At 41.1% G+C, this 26,030-nt stretch overlaps 1 protein-coding gene across 2 annotated transcripts in view; it reads right to left on the bottom strand.

Moving 5' to 3' along the window:
• Positions 1–26,030, bottom strand: part of HIP1R (huntingtin interacting protein 1 related) — a 2,955,354-nt gene that overhangs the window by 1,326,551 nt on the left and 1,602,773 nt on the right. For both annotated transcript variants that reach the window (XM_044068914.1, XM_044068915.1), the window contains exon 15: positions 7,892–7,980. In XM_044068914.1, the coding sequence (XP_043924849.1) occupies positions 7,892–7,980 (89 nt within the window). The remainder of the gene's footprint in view (positions 1–7,891; positions 7,981–26,030) is intronic.

Genomic DNA, 26,030 nt, shown 5'->3' with positions numbered 1-26,030 from the left:
TTTTATACCTCAAGTAGACTCGGAGAATTTTTTCCTCAGACAGCAAATGTTGGAGGTGTGATGGAGAAGAACGAGGTGTTTGAGTACATATTTTCTGGGAGTACAGAGGATTGGCAGACTAAGGATTCCCTGCAGGATGTACTGTCGGAAATGCTAGGTGGGTGGATTGGTGTGACAAGGGAGATGATTTTTCTCAACTATGATACAGAATCGGAATTGCCTAGACATGCTAAGGTCTTGCTGTGTCTAATTATGGTGGCTGCCAAAAAAGCAATTACTAGAAAATCTAAACCAACTATATTGGAAGCACTGAATAGAGTAACAGAGATAAAATAACTGGAATTGAGATCTTTAAAAAGGGTAGGAGCAAACTATATATGAAAAAATGGGACTTGTGGGAACAATACATACAAGGGAGGAATGAGGTTTAAAAGAAGGCAGGACTTAAATGAGCTATGTAATGTCCGACTGAAAATGATTGGGTAGATTATAAGTGATGCATAATGTTTGCAGCTGGGAGTATGCCAGTACGGTTTGTGATGTAAAATGCTTGTAACTAGGATTGTGTCGGTGTGGTTCGTTTTCATTAACAAATTTATGACTGCATATGTCATTAAGTGATGGTATAAATAAAGATGTTTCTTGTTTAAAAAATGGGCAGGACATGAATAATTTATGTAATGTTGCTTATATATAATACAGCAATATATGTGAAGTATAATGCTTGTTACTGTTAATTTAATACAATCTGACTACTTTTTTATAAATGTAAATTTGCCTGTGTCACAAGTAATAATTCAATAAAGGTGTTTTAATAAAAATATATGATGCCACAGCTTTATTTTATTACTTATTTTCATTTGTTTACTGGGACAGACTGACTGGGCTAGTGATGGAATTACAAGGAGAAAAAGTACAGTTTTGTACCTACCATAAATGTAGATGTTCGAAGATCCACATTGCTGCAGTCCTTACATATGGGTAGTCCGCTGTCCTCGGTCGGCCCGAATACCAAAGTATTAGGCTGACGTCAGTCATGGGCGCCTAGATCTGACATCAGAGCGTCAGGGTATAAAAGCGCATGACCGACGTCATATCCTCAGTCTTTTCTTGCCCCAGATGTCAGAAGGCCCTAAAAAGAAAGGCCACAGCCAAAAATAGAATACTTCCCAAAAGGCATGTACAAATGACAGCTACCACCCAAACCATACAATCATTCCAAACTACAGAGGGGAAGGCGGGAGGGTAAATTGGACTGCAGCAATGTGGATCTTCGAACATCTACATTTATGGTAGGTACAAAACTGTACTATGTTCTTCATCTCGCATTGCTGCAGTCCTTACATATGGGTAGAATCCCAAAGCAGAGGTAAAGGGAGGTTGGCAAAATTATAAAGCATTGGGAGCTGCCAAAATGCCCTGTAAGATTGCAGTGGCAAATCCAGCTCTAGATTTGGAATAAAGAGGAAGGTGGTAGTGTTTAGAAAAAGTATGCACTGAACTCCAAGTAGCTGCTTCTAAAATATCTTTAGTAGCTACCCCTTAAAAAGCTGTAGAAGTGGCAGTAGCCCTAGTGGAGTGAGGTCTGATTCCAGCCGGAACCTCCTTACCATGATGAGAATAACAAAAGCAATACAAAATCCAATCCACTTAGAAATAGTTTGTTTTGAAACCGGTTTCCCTGAGAACCTAAAGCAAAAGAAACAAACAACTGCTGAGACTGTCTGAACCCTTTAGTCCTGCTCAAATAATAACGCAACTGCCTGTGAATATCCAAAGTGTGCAAAATTTTCTCCCCTTTATTTTGGGGATCTGCATAAAAAGTAGGCAAATGAATTGATTGGTTTAAGGCCACCTTTGAAACCACTTTAGGCATAAAAGTAGGATTAGTACGCAGAGATACCCTATCCTTATGAAAAATTAGGAAGGGTTCAACTGCCATAAGAGCCTGTAATTCAGAAACCCTTCTAGCAGACGTAATGGCCAACAAAAAAGCAGTCTTCCAAGACAAAAACTTTAACTCAGCAGTAGCTGCAGGCTCAAAAGGAGGTAAAGTAAGTTTTTCCAACACAAAATTGAGATCCCAGGCAGGAGCTCTACGTGGGGGTCTTATGTTCTTTGCCCCCCTAAGAAATTGCTTAAACAAAGGATGAGAGAATAATGGAGGGTCACAGTCATAGTGAGCAGAAATGGCTGCAGCATGAACCTTTATAGAGGAGAAAGACAAACCCTTGTCTAATAATTCTGTAAGATATTGAAGAGAAACACTTAAATCAGGCCTGGAAACATCAAAGCTCTTTGTTTTGCTCCAAATTAAAAATCTCCTCCATTTACCAGCATAAACTTTCCTTGTACTAGGCCTTCTGGCCTCCAAAATAACATTCAAAACTTGTTGTGGAAGCTGCGACCCTCCAGGTTCTAGAACAGAATACGCCAGGCTGTTAGATGCAGGGACTGAATCCTGACATTGAGGAAATGATTGCCCTCCTGAGACAAAAGGTGTGGAATCGAAGGCAAAGGCCATGGAGGCTCCCGTACTAAACTCCTCAGCAGAGGGTACCAGTGCTGTCGAGGCCAATCTGGAGCTATTAGAATCATGGAGGGCTTGTCCTGTCTGACCTTCAAGAGTACCTTGGGGAGGAGAGGCAGAGGCGGAAAGGCATAGACGTGAAGATTGCTCCAACTGAATGATAGAGCATCCACTTTCCAAACTGTGGGATGAAACATTTTTGTGCAAAACTTTGGCAACTGGAAATTTAGTGGAGAAGCGAACAGATCTATGTCTGGAGCTCCCCATATCACTGTCAATTTTCGAAAAACATGAGGATCCAATTTCCACTCGTGGGGATCCACTATCTGTCTGCTCAAAACATCTGCTAAGGAGTTCTGTGCTCCTGGTAGAAACCTTGCCTGAAGATTGAGGTGTAAACTGAGAGCAGTCTCCCACAAAATCATTGCTTGCCTGCAAAGAGGGCACGAATGGGTTCCCCCTTGCTTGTTGATGTACCACATGACAGTTGTGTTGTCTGTTGGAATCAACACTTGCCCTGGGTGAAGTAAATCCTTGAAAGCCATCAATGCAAATTGGACTGCTAACATCTCCTTCAAGTTGATATGTAAATGTTGAAGTCTGGCAGGCCACGTGTCTTGCACCCATTTTCCATTGAGGTGTGCTCCCCAAGCCTTGTCTGAGGCATCTGTTGTTAAAATCTGACTCGCCTCTGGTCGGGTCACAGAGAGTCCCTTGTTTAGGTGACATTCCTGAGCCCACCACAAAAATTCCTTTTGAATGCAAGGTATTATTTGAATGACAGTGTCCAGATCTTGGCAGTGTTGTGTCCATACATTTTTGAGATACCATTGTAGCTTCCTCATATGCAGTTTGGCATTGGGAAGCACCAGAATACAAGATGCCATGAACCCCAAGGCTTGAAGGACTGTCCTTGCAGTCAGTCTGGACCGTAGAAACAATTGATGGAAGTAAAGTGTAAGGTTCTTTTGCTTGTCCGGGGTCAAAAAGGCCATCTGGGAAGCTGTATTCAGTCTCACACCCAGAAAGCACATTTCCTGAGAGGGTACTAGACTGGACTTTGTTTCGTTCACAGAATACCCTAGGCACCTTAACACTGCCATCACATACTGTAGATGATGAAGAAGTTCGTACTTGTCTTGAGCCAGAATCAGGCAATCGTCCAAATAAGGATAAATTTGTATTCCTCTTAATCGTAAGAAGGCTATCACTGGAGCCAGAACCTTTGTGAACACCCTGGGCGCAGTAGATAAGCCAAAGGGCAATGCAGAGAACTGATAATGTAAAGTCCCAGCCCGAAAACGCAGGTATCTCCTGCAACTGGGCCTGATAGGAACATGAAGATAAGCCTCTTTGAGATCCAGAGTTACCATCCAGTGATCTTTCCCCAACAGAGGTAGAAGTTGTTGCAACGTCACCATTTTGAATTTTGGAATGTCCAGGTATGCGTTGAGGATAGATAAATCCAAAATTGGCCTCCAAGTGTTTCCTTTCTTTGGTACTAGAAACAGGCGAGAATAAAATCCTAGGCCCACTTCTGACAGAGGGACCTGCTGTATAGCCCCCATTTGAAGAAGTAAAGAAATCTGCTTGTGAGCCTCTACCCTTTGCTGAGGAGGAACGTCTGGCATGCCTTTGAAAGGAGGCACTGTATGAAAATAAAACTTGTAGCCTCGGTCTATAATGTCCAACACCCATTTGTCCTGGGTGATTAAAAGCCAGTTTTGCTTGAAGAGTGCCAACTTTCCTCCCAAAGGAGCTGCCAGACAGGAAGGATCTGGCAGCTGAAGATGCAGGTCATTGGGCCTGTTTACGAAAGGACTGGCCCCTGCCCTCACCTGTAGATTGTGCAGGTGAACTCCATGTTCTAGGCCTGAAAGAACTCTGAGCTCTGCCCCTACCACGTCTAGATCTACCCCTAGACTGTAAATCAGAAGAAGGATAAGCCCATCCCTTAGTAGGCCAATTCCTGCTAAACTTAGGAGGCTGCACCTGCAAAAAATCTTTAACAGTCTGCATAGACTTAGCCTTGTCTTCCATTTTCTTCAAGACAGACTCCACAGGAGAACCAAACAAAACTTCAGACTGTAAAGGAGCATCCAAAATTCTAGTTTTAACATGCTCTGACAAATTCTGATCCTTAAGCCAGGCGTGCCTGCGAATAACTGAACCCGTGGCAGCCACCCTGGAAGAAGCCAGTAAAGCATCGAAACCACACTGCAAAGAATGCTTACCCACCTGTTCAGAAGCATGTACCAAATCCTGTAATTCTTTACATTCTATGCCCTCTGCCAAAGCATCTACTTTAGATTTTAGTTGAGAAAGGAGAAAATTCTGGTACTTCAACATATGAAACTGGCAATTCAAAGCCCTCATTGCTAAAGTGGAAGAGGTATACACTTTCTTACCCCATCTATCCAAAGCTCTAGCATATTTATCTATAGGAACTGGATTCTTTACAACAGAAGCCCTGACACCCTTAGGTCCCTGGCTAATAGTTTCTGGGTCAGCCCTTGGACTCTTATACAGATATTTATGAGCCTCAGGTACTCTGTAATACCTATCTGGCTTAACTGGCGCAGGAGGCAGAGAGTCTGGATTAAGGGAAGCCTCGGAGAAAACGTCTTGAACAACATCCAAAACAGGAGGTATAGCCAAGGGCCTATGTTGTGGAAAAAAAAAATTCCCTAAGCCTCTTTCGGGAATCTGAGAAATCCTGACCTTCCCATTTAAAATGTTCCCTCATAGAATGCAGGGTTTCTGAAAAAGAAAAATCCTCTGGAGGAGAAGCAGAAGGAGTGGAATCCTCTGCATCTGAATCAGAATAAGGAGGAAAATCCTGAATGTCTTCAGCCGAAGACTCTGAATAATCTGAAGCCTGCTCCAAACTTTCCACCTCTGGCTCTACCCTAGGTCTCTTATCAGGAGGGGGCATAGAACCTCTGATTAAAGAAATTAAATCTTCTGCCATTTTAAGCATGTGTTTTTTAGGCACAGAACCTGCAGAACTAGGACTGACACCCGTGGAAGGCAAACCAGGCCTGCTCTTGGAAGGAGCCCTAGAGACAGAAGGAGAAGGCCTAACCACCTTAGGCAAGGAAGGGAGAACAGCAACCTGAGAGGCCCCCTCAGCCTGGCCTGACTCCTGAGAGGCCACATCTTGCAAAATTAAAGCCTCCCCCTGAGACTCAACTGAAACCTCGGCTGGATCCCCAGATTCCACCATAGTTTCTAAAGAACCGGCGTCCGGAACGGACGACTCATCCTGCCTGGACTTTAAAGATTTGTCCTTGCGCTTCTTCGCGGTAGCGGGCGTCGGAGGATCCGACGGCATATTATAATTACACCGCTTACCGAAGACAAGCCTAGCACAATCTAACCTACGTTTAATGGTGCGCTTATTAAACCTAGCACAAAAGCGACACCCGACTACGTCGTGCTCAGGTCCCAAACAAGGAATACAAAGAGAGTGGTAATCCCTATGCGGTATCTGTTTCCCACAAGAAATACAATTATTCACTTTTTCTGACATCCGGAATTAACTGAGGCAAGAAAAAACAAAAATATTCCCCAACGGGGTACTTAGCCCAACTTTGTTTCGGTCTGAAACTCAGAATACGAAAATTTCAGAACGCCGAACGGCACTTGCAAACGCTGCTTCTGCATCGGACCATGCGGCAAAAAAGACTGAGGATATGACGTCGGTCATGCGCTTTTATACCCTGACGCTCTGATGTCAGATCTAGGCGCCCATGACCGACGTCAGCCTAATACTTTGGTATTCGGGCCGACCGAGGACAGCGGACTACCCATATGTAAGGACTTCAGCAATGTGAGATGAAGAACATCCTCTACCAGTTTTACAAACACTAGACACGGAGCAACACAGTTTTGCTTAATGTGCATTTTAACAAGAATGGTTAAAGAAACAGTCACTATGTAATGATTACATTCTAACAAAAAGGCACAGGTCATCATCAGTTATGAAAACAGATCTAACAAAAAGGCACAGGTCATCATCACTTATGAAAACAGATCTGACAAAAAGCCACAGGTCATCACCAGTTATGAAAACAGATCTAACAAAAAGGCACAGGTCATCATCACTTATGAAAACAGATCTGACAAAAAGCCACAGGTCATCATCAGTTATGAAAACAGATTAACAAAAAGCCACAGGTCATCATCACTTATGAAAACAGATCTAACAAAATGGCAAAGGTCATCATCACTTATGAAAACAGATCTAACAAAAAGGCACAGGTCATCATCACTTATGAAAACAGATTTAACAAAAAGGCACAGGTCATCATCACTTATGAAAACGGATCTAACAAAAAGGCACAGGTCATCATCAGTTATGAAAACAGATCTAACAAAAAGGCACAGGTCATCATCACTTATGAAAACAGATCTAACAAAAAGGCACAGGTCATCATCACTTATGAAAACAGATCTGACAAAAAGGCACAGGTCATCATCACTTATGAAAACAGATCTGACAAAAAGGCACAGGTCATCATCACTTATGAAAACAGGTCTAACAAAGGCACAGGTCATCACCAGTTATGAAAACAGATCTAACAAAAAGGCACAGGTCATCATCACTTATGAAAACAGATCTGACAAAAAGGCACAGGTCATCATCACTTATGAAAACAGATCTGACAAAAAGGCACAGGTCATCATCACTTATGAAAACAGATCTAACAAAAAGGCACAGGTCATCATCAGTTATGAAAACAGATCTAACAAAAAGGCACAGGTCATCATCACTTATGAAAACAGATCTAACAAAAAGGCACAGGTCATCATCAGTTACGAAAACAGATAGGCATAAGTGTACAGAAAATAAGACAGAAATTAAGATATCTAAGAAGTCACATAGAAAATATATTACGCAAGAGAAGGAATAATCTTGTGAAGACGTACAGGAGAAACAGTTAATTGGAAAATGTTTAGTGGTTGTGGAGAGATGATGTCCAGAATGATCTCGGAGATGGAGTAAGAAGAGAGGGGAGAATTGGTCCGGTGATCGGTCTGGAAGAAATGACTGATGACTTTATAAAGACAAAATAAAAACAAAGAATCTATGGCACTATAAACTATTACCAGTAGCTCACAATTAGAACAAACTCGCTATATACTTTGAATTCAGCCTGAAATGATGCATCACAGAGCAGGCGGTATAACATCAGTAAACATTAATGTTTTATCTGCCTCAAAATCAGTTTCATTACAACAAACTTGGGGATCTGTCTTAAACTAGAGAACATTAGCTTTTGGATCAAGTCTGCTTATTTAATTTATGCATTTAAATATTAGAAATGACATTCTGCTGTGCTAGCGGTATGTAATTACCTTTCGCAGCAGTTCCGCATGGGTGCCAATAAGCTCACTGTGTTTTTCTTTCAGTTTGTTGTATCGTACATCTGTTGCTTGGGCTTTCTCTGTCAAAACAGCAGGAATGGTAAAATCACATATGCCAGAAATTATGACAACTCAAGAAATATGCAACAAATACATGAAAAGCCAAGAAGAAATTCACAGTATCTGAGAAGGACAATGAGCAATTCAGATGTTAACAGACGTAGGTCTAAAGCAACCTTAAATGACAATGAAATATCCAACAGAACTCAACGCTTAAGATTTAAGCTGAGAATGGTTTTGTATCATTGATAGCGATGTCGTATTTCCTCCTCTCTCATTGGTCTAAAGCAACCTTAAATGAGAATGAAATATCCAACAGAACTCAAAGCTTCAGATGTAAGCTAAGAATGGTTTTGTATCACTGATAGCGATGTCGTATTTCCTCCTGTCTCATTTACATCAGAAGTCGTGGTAAATAAAAATCTGTTTTCTAACTAAATATTTTGTTTTGCCTCATGTTTTCTGAACACTCTAGACCACTAACTTCAAGCAGAACAACAACATCTCAAATTTGAGAGAAACTGCTTGTAAATAAAAAAAAAAAAAAAAAAAAAAAAAAAAAAAAGGCTGCCATGCATTCGTCTATAAATCAAAGCAAATAATGGGAAAATAAATATGTACTAAAAAAGCCAGTTTGGGTACAATCACATCTAAACATTGTGAGTTTTTCTTTTTTTAAATATTTCCATGGTAATAACAGAAGTTTATTAAGGCCAGATGAATTTAAAATAAACATCAGCTCCTTTCATCTGCACAGCTGCAGCTGGTAACACATTCTAGGGTTAACTCCTACCACAATACAAATTTTGCATGAACAAGTGTACAAACTGGTGGCACATACTTATCAGGAACCTAACAGTATCACTTTCAGGTGTCTAGTACTTCCACTTTAAGATGTTTGGGTACTGTGGAACCCATATAAGAAGAACAGGCCATCTGTGAAAAATCCAGTTAGTCACTACATTCAATGTACATTCAAATTTCAGCAAGACAGCTAAAAGAAAAAATTCTATCATGAGTCAGAATGTTCTCATGACAGCAGAACTGGTGTGGCAGTGCAACTGGAGTCCTGAAAATCCGTCTGATACAAGAGATGCTAAAAATGCGATATACCTGCTTCTGGGGCAGTTGAAGTTGAGAGAAATATCTTACTGTTTCTGAAATCAAGTGCTGGATTGTCAATAGTCTCCATTCCAATATTCTTAGTTCTTCATTTTTCAATACCCACTTTATACAATTCAGAGTCACAGGGAGGAAGACTTTATCCCAGAGAGTAATAACTGTAAGATATAGAAGCAGTCCTTAACACGATGCAAGTCCCATCACACAGCACAGACAGACAACACATTTACTCATCAACATATCGATGGATAACTAGATGAAACCAGACACCTTGCTAAAATCTCACGAGTATGAGGACTGGCATTGAGCTGAGACATCTTTCTAGCAACTAGGAAGAGTTTTTCATGGAAGATATTCGAACTCCACAGAGGAATGAGGTTCAAAAGGCAGTAAGGTTCACTTCTTCAGGACAAACTAGTCCCAAACATAAACCGAAGACTTGAAGGAAGGTTCCATCAAGAAGGTTTAACATCTGTTAAGAGGTAGGTGACGAGACAGAATCAAGACCTCAATGAAAATTCAATATACCCAGGTAGTTAACCTATGGCAATGAAGGTCCACATGATAAAGATTCTTTGACAGCTTCAGACAAAAAGGTCCATTTGACACGTAAGGCTAAAGCAGGAGGAACCAGACTTACTGGGACCAAACAAAGATATGCAGGTTATTCTGACCTTGCAAAACTTGGCATTTTTTTTTTTAAATTTGAGAATAAGCAGAATAATACAGGACATAAAGGAGTCCCAGGAGTTATTTTGTTAAGAATGCGTCACTAGCATCTTTTACGAAAGGAATTAAGGAAAAGAAGTTGCTGCATTTAAAACTGGCCAGGAACACGTGTCACAGCAAGACCCCACCTAGTGACAGCACACTTCTGGGGCATTAGCAGACAGCAGGCGAGACAGTCTGATAAACAATTGTCTTGTCCTGAAATATAAGAGGAAATAAAATGATGGAAGCAAAGCTCCATGGCCTCCAAACAAAGGGACAGGAATGAGATCCCCTTGTTTGTTTGTGTGTCAGACCACTGCAGTTTTGTAGGAGTGGATGCCAATTTCACAAGTGGGAAGGTAGTCCTATTACTTATTTAATTTTATTTACGATTTGTTACTGCAGCAATGTCGGAGAGGTGAGAAGTACATACAGCCTTTATTTGAATGATGATGTGGAAATTGGTCCTGGGGGTCAACCACAAACCACTTTTAAACAACTTTATTAGCATCAAATATTACACAATGATATGTGTACACATTCAGTTATAAAGGAGCAAAAATATTACAAAGATTTTTTCATACATTACACAAATTTGATCTGTCTTGATTATTATTCAATTTAACATTACAAAGATTGCTCAAGTCCCACCTTCCCTGAAGCATCACTCATCCTCCTCCTGAACATTATTGTGTACCCATTGTTCCCACAGATTCTATTTATTTTTATGCAGCTTACATCATCCCTTTTCTAAAGATCTTACTTCCAATCCTTATACCTCTCTTTACAACGTTTAATAATTCTGTTGCAACTGGTTTTGTTTTTGATTTACATTTTTTAGTAATTGCCCTTTTTTGTCAGCTAATGGCATTAAACTTAGCGTGCTTTAAGCAATTCAGTTTATATATCCCAGCTCAAAACAATAATGTCCCCAGTTAAAATAATTTGCTTCCTCAACATTTCTGTCAAAACACCCTATATGGAAAAATATTTTCCTAGGCACCCCTCTTTATCCCATTACATCTCCAGCAACTGAAGCTCAGTTGGGCCCTAAAAATGCCTATGCAAAACACATCCATGCAAAAATGGTAAAGCTAGACTTTGTTGTTTACTTGGGAGCCACACAAATACCTTCCCACTCTGTTTCTATGTACATCGCCTGTCCGTACTCATTTACCAGTCTTTATTAGCATCTGATGGATTCTTATACTTACCAGATTTTATTTTACTTGGCCAGCTACTTATCCTTTTTTACAACTTCTGTTCTAGACTCAAGTTTATTTAACACTCTCCTATCCCTTTCTTCATGCTCATACTATGTTATCCATCTCAGGTAGGGAAGGCAGTCTCCAACCTGCAGTCCAAACCTCTACCTGGTCTCAGCTCACTCGAAAACTTTTCAATCCCTAATTATTTGCTCCGTGCACCCTAGCTCCTTTGCTAATATTCACCAATAATTTCCAACCCCCTCGTGCCTTTTTTTTTTTAAATCCCTGTTAACAGTCATCCCTATTGCTAAAATCTCCTTTCTCCATTCATGTGTTGGCTTATTTGTCAAAATATTTTCTGCTACTTTGTAAATACAATATTTGCCACAGTTGTTGCTCATCTCCTTAACTTCTTACATCCAAAATCCTAGTGTCTTCTTACTTCCTGAACACCACATTTCAACATAATTTCTTTCCACTGTGATTTACAGGTTTTTTTGCTTCGATATGCTTTAACTCTGTAGCTGCAAAGTATCCCTTCAGTTCTGGTAATCTTAAACCACCTTGTTCTGTGCACAAAAATAACTTATTCCACTTAATTATTGTCCTGGTTCCCACCCAAATCACTTCTTTCAATTCTTCATTATGATCTAAAGCTACTTCTCCAGTTAAAGACACGTCTGTATAAAAAAGGGACTAGAAACATCTCCACTATCCATAGCCATAGTCCAGAGCTTCCAAGGTCTCAATTACTGTATCTTTTGCTTACTCTCTTCCGACAATATTCTTAGCTGCCATAACCAAATCATTTTTAATCCATACTCCTAAATACTTCATCTTATCATGTCCCCATAAATACAGGCTTTGCTGAACCAATTCATGTGTGGGAACACAGTTTACTGCTATAGCCTTTGTTTTATCTTTATTTATTTTATATCCTAAAAACTTGAAACCGTCTCAAGATATTCCACTACACTGAAATATCCTTTTCTGTATTTATTAAATACAAAACACAATCTGAAAATCAGGCTAATTTTCATGAGCACCACACCAGTTATACCATTGAATGTCAGCCCTTATTTTCTTTGCCAACAGCTCCAAGTATAAGCCAAATATCAAAGAAGAAAGCGGGCACTCCCTGCCTGGCTCCTCTGCTCAAACACAGCTTGTCACAAAGGAATCCTGCCCTGCCACCATGACTCTTGCCCTGACTCTCCATATATTTTCCCAATTAACCCCATCATTCTATCAGGAAATGCAAATGCTGACATTGCGTTACCCATTAAATCTCAACTAACTATATCAAATGCCTTCATAGGCACGTACTAGGCTATTGGCCTTAGGGCCTATATAAGCCTAGCCAAACAGTAACCTGGCTTTTGGCACTCAAGAAAATTATTTTCCTGTGTCCCTGTCAAGCAGAGCCACAGAAGTGATCCCGGGGTGAATTTCCTATCTCCCATCCAATCATCACGATTTTTCTTGAAGAGTGCTAATGAGGAGCTTTGTTTGATATAGATAGGTAGTTTTGTTCCAGAGTATGGGAAGTCTCTGGGACAGGAATCTATCCCTCCGGCATGTTCTGTTTATTGTGGTGACAAGGTTTAGGTCCCTAGAGCGTGTAGCTCGGAGGGACTGGGATTTCTTTAAGTGGAGCATGTCCAACAGCTCTGGGTTTGACATAGCTTTGTATGTTAGGCAGAGATTGCCTCTGAGTAGGTGATATGCCACGGAGTAAAGCTGCACTTTTTTGAGACAGTCTGCATATGGCATCTGTTTGAGGCCGGTAATCCTCTTTGTGAGGTATTTCTGTAGCCTTTCCAGTTGTTGTAGATGTCTTGTGAGGCACATACCAAAAGGGGCATTGTACTCTATAATGGGTCTAATGAGTGATGAGTAGAGGGGAACAATGACCTCTTTTTTCCTGGATGAGAAACCTTTTGTGATGGTGTGTGTCACGTAGAAGGATTTCCTGACTACTGTGGCAATGTGATTATCAAAGGAGAGACTACTGTCCACCTGTGTCCCAAGGTCTCTTATCACACTTTCAGTGTTAAGTAGACTACCGCCTATGTGGTAGTTCATGGGTACAGAGCTTTTTACCAAAAAGGATGACAATGCACTTTTTGGAATTGAGCTTGAGGCCATGGCTTTGACACCAAGCATCTGTCTCAGTGAGGTCCTTTTGTAGGATGTCCACATCGTTAGGAGTTTTGATTATGGCTCCTAGTTTGCAGTCATCTGCGAACTTTGTTAGCCAAAGACCTTCTGTGTTAGCCTGTACTTCAGAGAAGTAGATACCAAACAGGGGAGGACCTAGAACTGAACCCTGTGGTACTACACTTGTCACTGGTCCGAAGTTGGACTTGGAGTCTACTACTTTCACAGTGTGGGTTCTGTCAGTGAGCCAGTTGGCAACCCATCTTGTGACATAGGGATTTATACCTAGTTTAGTGAGTTTATCTATAATTCCAGAGTGGGGGATGGTGTCGGAAGCCTTGGCGAGATCTAGATAAGATGTGTGAACCACCTTACCCTCATCTACAGCTTTGGTGACCACTGCAAACAAGTCTATCAGGTTTAGGAGACATGATCTGCCTTTTACAAACCCGAACTGGGTAGAGTTCAAAGTTTGGAGAATACCAATGTTGTTTATAAGTTCCATGATGACACGTTCCATAGCCTTGCAGACCAGGCTCATCAGGCAAATGGGGCGGTAGTTCCCGGGGTCCGTGGTGGCTCCCCCTTTGTGGAGTGGGATAACCGTTGCTGTGCGCCATTCAGTGGGCACAAAGCCTGAGGTAAGGCCATGACTGAACATAGCACTTAGGTGGGGTGCCAGTTCTTTCTGTAGTTCATGTAGAACACAGCCTGGGATGTTGTCAGGTCCCATGGATGCTGTGTTCTTGGCTTTGGAGAGTGTTTTTTTTTTTTTACCTGTGCAGCCATGATTACAGGAACTTTGCATTCTTCCGGTATAGAGATGGGCCCTTTAGGGGATGAAAGAGGGGTAAAGGTAGCACTGAACCTATCTGGCAGGATGTTGGCAATGTCAGTTGGTTCTGTACATTTAGTGCCATTGTTCTGTAACTCAGAGCAGATCTGAGTGTTGCCACTGAGATTCTTGACATAGCTATAGAATGCTTTGTGGGTGTCTTTAGAATCAGTGGCAATTTTGTTTTCGTAACTAGCTTTGCAGGATTTTATGAGGGATCTCAGCTTCTTACTGAGGCTGACCATGGAGTTCCTCCAATCATGGGAATTTACTCTTTTTTTTGCAACAGTTTCTTTCTTCTGTTGTAGAGTTTTGCTTATAGCAGGGGACCACCAGATTGGCTTCCTTTTTTTGGAGGATAGCATCTTGGTTCTGTTAAGGATTGCACAATCCAGGCACTTGTTTAAGTGCTTATAAAGTGCAATTGTATAGGATTCAGCAGGCGTACCTTTATTGTCCATCAGCATGGGTGTCGTGAAGTTTGCCATTTCTGTCTTAAGACGTGTGAAGTTGGCTTTGGAGAAATTTTTTATGGTGGTTTCCCTAATGGGGGGTGGGATGTGGATGTCTAGGCTGATTTGCTTGTGGTCGGATCTGACCAACAAGGAACTGACCTCTGGTGTGGAACACCAGTTGCCCATGTTGGTAATGACCAGGCCTAGAATACTGCTGCCCCTGGTGGGGGTGTGGATAAGTTGATCCAATGTGCTGGAATTTATGAATTCCAGAAAACGTTGAACACAAGAGTTGGTACATGAGTAGTTTTCCCAGTTAATGGTGGGGTAGTTGAAATCACCCATTATTAGGGTGTTAGGTTGTACCCTAATATTTTCCAGTGTATCAAGAAATGAGGAGTAGGGAATCCTGGGGCATGGGGTGGGATCTGTAGCAAGCGACTATTTGGATTGTGGTCTTGCCCAGAGTTAGTTGCACTTGGATAATCTCGGATGCATTATGCTGAGCAACTAGCTTGGAGGTGTGGATATCCTTAATGAATATGGACACACCTCCACCTTTAGTGCTTCGTGTCCAGGTTAGGTAGCCAAAAGGTGTGGTATGAATTATAGCCTGGTAATGCAGGGGTGTTCTCTACAGCCTTGAACCAGGTCTCTGTCACTGCACAGATGTCGATGTTCTCCATTTTAAGGAGTGCCTCGAGTGAGTGCATTTTCAGGTTTAGACTTCTAGCATTAAGTAGCATTACCCTCAGATTTTGCTTGCTTGTACCTGTTACGGTGGTGAATTTGTCATTTGAATCTTGCCTAAAAAAGGCACTATAGGGGTGGCTAGAGCCTTAGCCAGTATCCGGAATCCCAAGGGTGACAGGTGCAGGCCATCTCTGGCAAAGCATCGTGGTTTGTCGATCATGTCATCCCAGGCAGACAGATACTGGATCACCTTAGGATGACACCAGAAGCTTAGCCAATTGTTGAAGTCAATCATTTTGTCTTTGTACTGTGGTATCATTCTGGGTGATGGCAGGATGCTACTCAGGGCTAGAGTCATACCTTCCTGGGCTACAAGATCAGACAGCTCCTCCATGTCTCTTTTCATGTAGTCCAGGGAGGTACGTCTCAGGTGATTCACACCAACATGGACAATGAGAGAGTCATATTTGTACTTGTTGTGGAGTGACCTGAGTGCATGCGTTATGTGGCGGATCCTGGAACCTGACAGGCAGCTGACAGTAACTTTCTCTTTGTTTAGCCTGGTGAGTGGAATATCAGTGTGCCTGACTACAGAATCATCTATGACTAGAGTGTTGGGTACGTTGTTATGCCTTATGGGCTGTGGTTGAGTGGCACACTGAGTTTGTGGGCTATGTCTCATTTGGGTTGTGTTGTGGGGATGGAGGTTGCTTGCGTTTCTGCTTTGGAGGTCCCTGTTGTTTGTGTAAATTTTTTCTGAGAGCCTCCGCGAATGTAGGTGTGTGTTTTGTGTTTCTATGTGCGTCTTCCCTGCATTAATACACACCAACAATAACAGGGTCTTTTTACACCCTGCTTCACTTGGAATCATCACTGTTCTGTTAACGTTATCAAATATTTGCCTCCCCTCCATAAAACCATGTTGATCCATATCTATCAGTTTTGGCAACACCTTAGGCATTCTCTCGGCATAGACAAAATGGTTTATAATCATGGTTCAGAATTGAAACTGGTCTATATGAATTTGGATTTAAAAGGTCTATGCCTCTCAGAGTAATGCAGTCACCATAGCTTTCTTCCAAGATGCTGGTACTGTCTCCCTCTTTAAATTAGTGTTAACAAAACCTTCAACATGTCTCCATTTTCCCTCCCAACTTGCACAGGTGTACCATCTGATCCTGGAGATGTCTCTGCTGATTGATGATGCATCCTCATTTTATCTCATTTCCTCCTCTCCGAGCTATTTATTATTGAGCCTCATCTTCCAATAACTATAGCATGTTTAAGTCTTCCATAAATATTTCCATTTGTAGCTTTCCATGTCCCCCAATCCACTACTCTATACACATTTTTGTAGAAATTCCAAAATATCTCTAATACCTGTAGATTCTGGTTATTTTTGCAGACACAAGCCCCCTAAATCTGTCAACACCCTTTTCTGTTGGCCAAGTTGTTTTGCTAATAGCTTTTGTGCTCTGAGCTTATTATAAAAAAAAGTTTAACAGAAACTTTTCTAACTCATGCATATTATCCAAATACTCCGTTATTTTTCCTGTAGCACTCGACAATTGCACCCCTTCTTGTTCGATAAGATTCCCCTTTTGCAATATTTTAAACTTTGATAATCCCTCAACATAATTCCCATTACATTTTTCCCAGAACTCTTTCACTTCAACTTCTGCCATATTATTTTTTTTCATTTTATCCCACTCCTCACCTATCTCTTCTGCAGAAATGTGTATGTTCTCTAGCAACTCAGACAGTTTCTACTACACATTCCTTAAATCCTCTCTTTTTAATAGGCAAGTAGGAAAGTACCTGTGCCTGACACTTACCTGACCACCGGGTATCGTCATCTTACTCTTTACTGGTGCACGATAAGCAATTACAGGACGCGTTTCAAAACTTTCAGTTGATACATACACCCTTGTAAAATATAATTTCTGTTCAGTCTAGTCCAGTTTTGGTACCTTGGAGAATAACATGTAAATTCTGTCTGGGTTCCTGCTACCAATTTCACATCTTCCATTCCAAACATTCTTGCAAATTTCTTCAGAAATCTAAAATCTTTTCCTATATGCTCCCTTCTGTGTCCCAAAACGTCTTCACTACTGTCTATCAGGTTCCAACCCCTCCCCCCATGAATAATAACAATCCCTGCTAGAAACCTTTGCCATCATTCTTTTAAGCTCCTTAATAGTATTTTTTAGGTGCAATATAAATAAATACATGCCAATAACCTCTTATCACTACAAACCGTCCTTTGTCTTTTGGAGCCCCTCCTGCTATTACCCGCTATTAGTATTACTCCTCCCCTGCTATTAGTATTACTCCTGCCCTGCTATTAGTATTACTCCTCCCATTTCTCTTTGCCCTTATACTTTGCTGAAACATCAACCCTCTTTTTTCCCTATTTTGGAAGCTGAATAACCATTCTGAAATCCTTCCTCTGTCAAATGCATATGCTCATTTTTACTTGTGCCTTCTGTAACTTTGCTATTTGCACTTTACACATTCTTAATATTTAATATTCGTGGCTTCTTGCTCACATTGACAAAGACATTCACATTCCATATGACTGATAAGACAGTTAAACTCTGCTAAGATGCTATTGCTTTCATATATTCTACATGACAGATTTTTTAATATCTACTCCAACTTGCAAGTTACATACACACAGTAATATTTGGCAGACTGACCTTATATATGCTTGCAAATGCTTTCTCTCCCAAGTCCCTAATTATACTTATCACGGTTACAAGAACTTGTCGGAGATTTGGGATGCATGGCTAGGCTTTAAAAGGCGTCTGTGGCCATTAGCCTAGTAAACACCTATGAACCTATATCAATTGTAGCTTCTGGTCGATGTTTAGACTTGTGTCACATTTTCCCAAACTTTTTGCTTTAATACACACATTTAAAAAACTATGTAGATTTTCATTTTTAACCTCCAACCCTTTCTATCTCACAGCGAACACACACGCTATATACGTTGCCCAAAAAAAGGAAAGTTGCCCCTCCAAATATGAGCAGGTGTCCCAGATATACAGCTACACCCACAGGCATTACCTGTTCTAATGTTAGGTTGAATAATAATGAAAACACATTAGAACCTGTTTTCCATCGTGCATCCACACCATCCCTTCTTGTCTCATCTCAACTTCCCTCCAAGATGTGAAAATCTTGCATAGTCTAAAAGTACTGATTTTTAGCCTTAAGAACGTGTGCCCTGTTTACCATTAAATGAATAGATTTTGCATTACTACAAATTACACTGAAGTGGTTATTACTAAGAATGCAACAGGCTGTATTCCCTTCAACTTAGCAGATGTCACTTATTTTTACACAGATATTTATTACCTGTCTGTTAATTCCTGATTTTAGTGTTAGCCAATACAAATGCCTCACGTTACGGTTCACTCGTTTCCTAATTAACTGCCTGTGCCTGTAGACATTGTATCTACCATTGCAGAGCTCTGCTAGTAGATAAAAAAGGACCAGCTAAATAGCGTAACACAGCTCATAAAACACTGAAGTACTATAGTTCTACATGATTTTAGTATACATTTCCACCTGTATGCATAGCACTAAGGGAACCACTATAATTTAATACACACAGATCAGTTCACTTCAACCTCTTCGCCTTAGCAGCCAAAGATCTTAGCACTATGCTGTTTAACTCTAGCCTTTAACTTGTAAAGTATAAATACCAGATACATTACAGTCAGGAAAAAGGGGAAAATGTACAATCTTACTTTACATCACTGGTGTTAACATAAGACTCTCCCACCTCACATTTAAAGCACCTCTGCATAATGCACAGAGCTACTTCACAATGTAACATACAGTTTACTTCAGGAAATGTACTTTACATACATTACTAAGACAAATAATGTTTTTACTTACATTTACATCTTCAGTTCCTTCATTATCCTTCTAACCATTATTGACAGAGTGGAAGTTATACTTTACTGTCTTCCCACCAGTTTAAACTAGTCCACAAACTTCCTACCTTTCTTCAGCCTCCCTCCCCTTCTTGCAGAAGAACAGTTCTCTTATGCAAACTTCTTATTGAAATGAAAGTTTACAGTTCATGCATTTCATAGCTTCAGATTTTCGCTGGCTCTCCCCTTCACCATCTTGATCACCAAATACCAGTCAAGTATAAACTACTTCTGTTTTTTCTCATCAGCTCCTATGCCTTTTTCAGTCACTTAATTAATTTCCTTTGTAACACTGGAAACCGTTTTACTGTTAAGTTCTGTCAATAGGCTGTACCAGTGTCAGAAGAATGAGAAAAATCCCCCTCAATTTGCTGCCTCATTTTTTGATGGGTAATTTTTGAATTCCCTCTATAAACAGATTCTTCATCCAAGAATGTCTTTGCTCCTTTAGGAAAAAAATATTTTGAAGACAGACAGATACAGCAACATGAAACTCATGCCAGCCTGTTTACATCTTCTGACTGCAGGGCTAAACTCACTTCTCTTCTGCCTGGTATACAGTGAACAATCCATCAAGCCACCCATCCACAACTCCTTTTCCTATTTTTTTTGCATATGGGGCCATGGTTCACACCGCTGGGTGGCTAACTCTGCCACAGCTGTTCTTCCGTATCACACACTCACACCTGCGGCCAATTTAGTGTGTCCAGCCTACCTACCGCATGTCTTTAGAATGTGGGAGGAAACTGGAGCACGTGCAGGAAACATATACAAACACAGGCAGGACATGCAGACTCATTTTCTACAAACACTCTGGTGTGCCCAGTTGATAACGCTTTACCCTTCTGCCACAATTCTGTCAAGAGCATCTCCTTCAGCTGATGATTGTGCCTTTATACTATAAGTCTTGGCTTCTTTCTCATGGCCAGGTTTGGAGCATAGACACAATGTGCCCCCTTTCTATTAACATATCTTACGGTTGAATACCAGTCCAGTTGCTTATTTGCACTTTCACAAAGTTAATGCAATCTCTTCCTTCCAGTTTCTCAGATACAGCAGGAAATTGCAGGTTTTCTGTATGTTCTGTCTTCCAGCTCTGCATTTCTTTGAAACAGTTCTTCTTGAGAAGGATCACATTTAGCCAGCCTTTTCCAGTTCTTCTTGAGAAGGATCACATTTAGCCAGCCTTTTCCAGTTCTTCTTGAGAAGGATCACATTTAGCCAGCCTTTTCCAGTTCTTCTTGAGATCATCACATTTAGCCAGCCTTTTCCAGTTCTTCTTGAGAAGGATCACATTTAGCCAGCCTTTTCCAGTTCTTCTTGAGAAGGATCACATTTAGCCAGCCTTTTCCAGTTCTTCTTGAGAAGGATCACATTTCATAGGTTCATAGATTAGTACTAAGCTAACTGCTCTTGTGAGCCATTTTAAGCTTAGCCAATTATCCCTTGTGAGACTCAAACCCTGCACCTTGTGTTTGTAAGGCAAACACCTTAACCATTAGGCCACCCTCCAGCCAGCCTTTTCCAGTTCTTCTTGAGAAGGATCACATTTAGCCAGCCTTTTCCAGTTCTTCTTGAGAAGGATCACATTTAACCAGCCTTTTCCAGTTCTTCTTGAGAAGGATCACATTTAGCCAGCCTTTTCCAGTTCTTCTTGAGAAGGATCACATTTAGCCAGCCTTTTCCAGTTCTTCTTGAGAAGGATCACATTTAGCCAGCCTTTTCTAGTTCTTCTTGAGAAGGATAACATTTAGCCAGCCTTTTCCAGTTCTTCTTGAGAAGGATCACATTTAGCCAGCATTTTCCAGTTCTTCTTGAGAAGGATCATATTTAGCCAGCCTTTTCCAGTTCTTCTTGAGAAGGATCATATTTAGCCAGCCTTTTCCAGTTCTTCTTGAGAAGGATCACATTTAGCCAGCCTTTTCCAGTTCTTCTTGAGAAGGATCACATTTAGCCAGCCTTTTCCAGTTTTTCTTGAGAAGGATCACATTTAGCCAGCCTTTTCTTCACTTCAGCAGTTTTATTAGCTCATCTAACAAATGAAGAACCCGCTGAAGCACCGCGCGCGCACACACACACACACACACACACACACACACACACACACTTTTATCCCATGTGGACACAACAGTGCTCAAGCTTGGAAAATCATGTTGTGATACATTTGATAATTATATGTTATTAAAATAAAATATGCTCACCCTCAGCCCTTCCTCTCCATCTAAATTGTAAAATGATCACAAAGTGTTCATTTTGTATTTTGTTCAAACTCCAGGCCAGGCGGGCAGTATCAGTATCAGTTTTTGGAGAGGTGTCTTGTGGGATGGAAGCAAAGGAAACCTGAAATGATTGCTTGATGTTCAATGTAAAACAGTTCCTCCTGTTCTGCGAATGTGAACACTGAGTTCAGAAAAGAACAGAAATGCTAACTACATGTCACAAGCTGGGTTATGACCAGGTCATCTCAATTTCATTTTAATTTACAAAAACAAAAGTTATATAATTACCATGATGATAGATCCGTGTTGTCTTACTTTCATCTGGTTCAGCATATTAGGACACTGGATCTGACCTTGGCGCCTTATACCAGAATACTGGATCCAAGAGCTGTTACTCCTCCCCTACCCACTATCCCCCTCTCCTGTCTGAATTACCTCAGATCAAGTTTGCTGACTGATACCAAATGTTCTCAAATAATATAGACAGGAATGGACAAAAAGGGGGAATTTTGAAAGGAAATCCACTATAGAGAACAGTGGACCAATTGGACAGGGTCCAAACAAGGTCTGGTCGAACACCTGAAGAGGATAAGTGGCAGTTTGTAAGGGGGAAGGAGGGAGGAGAGTTGAACCAGATGCAAATATGACAACACAGATATATTGTATGGTAAATACATAACTTTCAAGTCCGATGTCTATTTACGTCCGATTCAACATGTGGGACAGATTCTCAAGCTATACAAAAGGGACCTGAGTGGACTCAAGGAAGAAGATTCCCAAGTATGGTAGAGCCAAAGTATGTATGTGACATAGACTTCACATCTAACTTATAATGAGATACAAACGTATGAGCTGCAAACCAAGTCACTGCAGCACATGTATCATTGACAGGTACTCTCACTACAGTACATGTATCATTGACAAGTACTCTCACTGCAGCACATGTATCATTGACAAGTACTCTCTTCTTGAATGCAGTGACTTCACATCTAACTTATAATGAGATACAAATGTATGAGCTGCAGACCAAGTCACTGCAGCACATGTATCATTGACAAGTACTCTCACTGTAGCACATGTATCACTTGACAGGTACTCTCTTCCTGAATGCTGTGACTTCACATCTAACTTATAATGAAATACAAACATATGAGCTGCAGTCCAAGTCACTGCAGCACATGTATCATTGACAGGTGATCTCTTCTTGAATGCAGTGACTTCACATCTAACTTATAATGAGATACAAACATATGAGCTGCAGACCAAGTCACTGCAGCACATGTATCAATGACAGGCACTCTCCTCCTGAATGCTGTGACTTCACATCTAACTTATAATGAGATACAAATGTATGAGCTGTAGACCAAGTCACTGCAGCACATGTATCATTGACAGGTACTCTCTTCCTGAATGCTGTGACTTCACATCTAACTTATAATGAGATACAAACGTATGAGCTGCAGACCAAGTCACTGCAGCACATGTATCAATGACAGGCACTCTCTTCCTGAATGCTGTGACTTCACATCTAACTTATACAAACATATGAGCTGCAGACCAAGTCACTGCCGCACATGTATCATTGACAGGTACTCTCTTCCTGAATGCTGTGACTTCACATCTAACTTAAAATGAGATACAAACGTATGAGCTGCAGATGAAGTCACTGCAGCACATGTATCCTTGATAGGTACTCTCACTGCAGCATGTATCATTGACAGGTACTCTCACTGCAGTACATGTATCATTGACAGGTACTTTCACTGCAGCACATGTATCCTTGACAGGTACTCTCACTGCAGCACGTATCATTGACAGGAACTTTCACTGCAGTACATGTATCATTGACAAGTACTCTCACTGCAGCACAAGTATCACTTGACAGGTACTCTCTTCCTGAATGCTGTGACTTCACATCTAACTTATACAAACGTATGAGCTGCAGACCAAGTCACTGCAGCACGTGCATCATTGACAGGTACTCTCTTCCTGAATGCTGTGACTTCACATCTAGCTTATAATGAGATACAAATGTAAGAACTGCAGACCAAGTCACTGCAGCACATGTATCATTGACAGGTACTCTCTTCCTGAATGCTATGGCTTCACATCTAACGTATAATGAGATACAAACGTATGAGCTGCAGGTCAAGTCACTGCAGCACATGTATTCTTGACAGGTAGTCTCACTGCAGCACATATCATTGACAGGTACTTTCACTGCAGTACATGTATCATTGACAAGTACTCTCACTGCAGCACAAGTATCACTTGACAGGTACTCTCTTCCTGAATGCTGTGACTTCACATCTAACTTATACAAACGTATGAGCTGCAGACCAAGTCACTGCAGCACGTGTATCACTGACAGGTACTCTCTTCCTGAATGCTGTGACTTCACATCTAACTTATAATGAGATACAAACGTATGAACTGCAGACCAAGTCACTGCAGCACATGTATCATTGACAGGTACTCTCTTCCTGAATGCTGTGGCTTCACATCTAACTTATAATGAGATACAAACGTATGAGCTGCAGACCAAGTCACTGCAGCACATGTATCCTTGACAGGTACTCTCACTGCAGCACGTATCATTGACAGGTACTCTCACTGCAGTACATGTATCATTGACAAGTACTCTCACTGCAGCACATGTATCCTTGACAGGTACTTTCACTGCAGCACGTATCATTGACAGGTACTCTCACTGCAGTACATGTATTATTGACAAGTACTCTCACTGCAGCACATGTATCCTTGACAGGTACTCTCACTGCAGCACATGTATCCTTGACAGGTACTTTCACTGCAGCACGTATCATTGACAGGTACTCTCACTGCAGTACATGTATCATTGACAAGTACTCTCACTGCAGCACATGTATCACTTGACAGGTACTCTCTTCCTGAATGCTGTGACTTCACATCTAACTTATGAGATACAAACATATGAACTGCAGACCAAGTCACTGCAGCACATGTATCATGACAGGTACTCTCTTCCTGAATGCTGTGACTTCTCTTCCTGAATGCTTTGACTTCACATCTAACTTATAATGAGATACAAACGTATAAGCTGTAGACCAAGTCACTGCAGCACATGTATCATTGACAGGTACTCTCTTCCTGAATGCTGTGACTTCACATCTAACTTATACAAACATATGAGCTGCAGACCAAGTCACTGCAGCACATGTATCATTGACAGGTACTCTCTTCCTGAATGCTGTGACTTCACATCTAACGTATAATGAGATACAAACGTATGAGCTGCAGATCAAGTCACTGCAGCACATGTATCACTGACAGGTACTCTCACTGTAGCACATGTATCACTTGACAGGTGATCTCTTCTTGAATGCAGTGACTTCACATCTAACTTATAATGAGATACAAACGTATGAGCTGCAGACCAAGTCACTGCAGCACATGTATCAATGACAGGCACTCTCCTCCTGAATGCTGTGACTTCACATCTAACTTATAATGAGATACAAATGTATGAGCTGTAGACCAAGTCACTGCAGCACATGTATCATTGACAGGTACTCTCTTCCTGAATGCTGTGACTTCACATCTAACTTATAATGAGATACAAACGTATGAGCTGCAGACCAAGTCACTGCAGCACATGTATCAATGACAGGCACTCTCTTCCTGAATGCTGTGACTTCACATCTAACTTATACAAACATATGAGCTGCAGACCAAGTCACTGCCGCACATGTATCATTGACAGGTACTCTCTTCCTGAATGCTGTGACTTCACATCTAACTTAAAATGAGATACAAACGTATGAGCTGCAGATGAAGTCACTGCAGCACATGTATCCTTGATAGGTACTCTCACTGCAGCACGTATCATTGACAGGTACTCTCACTGCAGTACATGTATCATTGACAGGTACTTTCACTGCAGCACATGTATCCTTGACAGGTACTCTCACTGCAGCACGTATCATTGACAGGTACTTTCACTGCAGTACATGTATCATTGACAAGTACTCTCACTGCAGCACAAGTATCACTTGACAGGTACTCTCTTCCTGAATGCTGTGACTTCACATCTAACTTATACAAACGTATGAGCTGCAGACCAAGTCACTGCAGCACGTGCATCATTGACAGGTACTCTCTTCCTGAATGCTGTGACTTCACATCTAGCTTATAATGAGATACAAATGTAAGAACTGCAGACCAAGTCACTGCAGCACATGTATCATTGACAGGTACTCTCTTCCTGAATGCTATGGCTTCACATCTAACGTATAATGAGATACAAACGTATGAGCTGCAGGTCAAGTCACTGCAGCACATGTATCCTTGACAGGTACTCTCACTGCAGCACATATCATTGACAGGTACTTTCACTGCAGTACATGTATCATTGACAAGTACTCTCACTGCAGCACAAGTAACACTTGACAGGTACTCTCTTCCTGAATGCTGTGACTTCACATCTAACTTATACAAACGTATGAGCTGCAGACCAAGTCACTGCAGCACGTGTATCACTGACAGGTACTCTCTTCCTGAATGCTGTGACTTCACATCTAACTTATAATGAGATACAAACGTACGAACTGCAGACCAAGTCACTGCAGCACATGTATCATTGACAGGTACTCTCTTCCTGAATGCTGTGGCTTCACATCTAACTTATAATGAGATACAAACGTATGAGCTGCAGACCAAGTCACTGCAGCACATGTATCCTTGA

Source organism: Protopterus annectens, chromosome 4.part0 (assembly GCF_019279795.1).
Source record: "Protopterus annectens isolate FY-2018-M chromosome 4.part0, PAN1.0, whole genome shotgun sequence".
Lineage (NCBI taxonomy): Eukaryota > Metazoa > Chordata > Ceratodontiformes > Protopteridae > Protopterus > Protopterus annectens.
The sequence above is the reverse complement of the archived record's forward strand: the minus strand, read 5'-3'. Positions and strand labels throughout refer to the sequence as shown.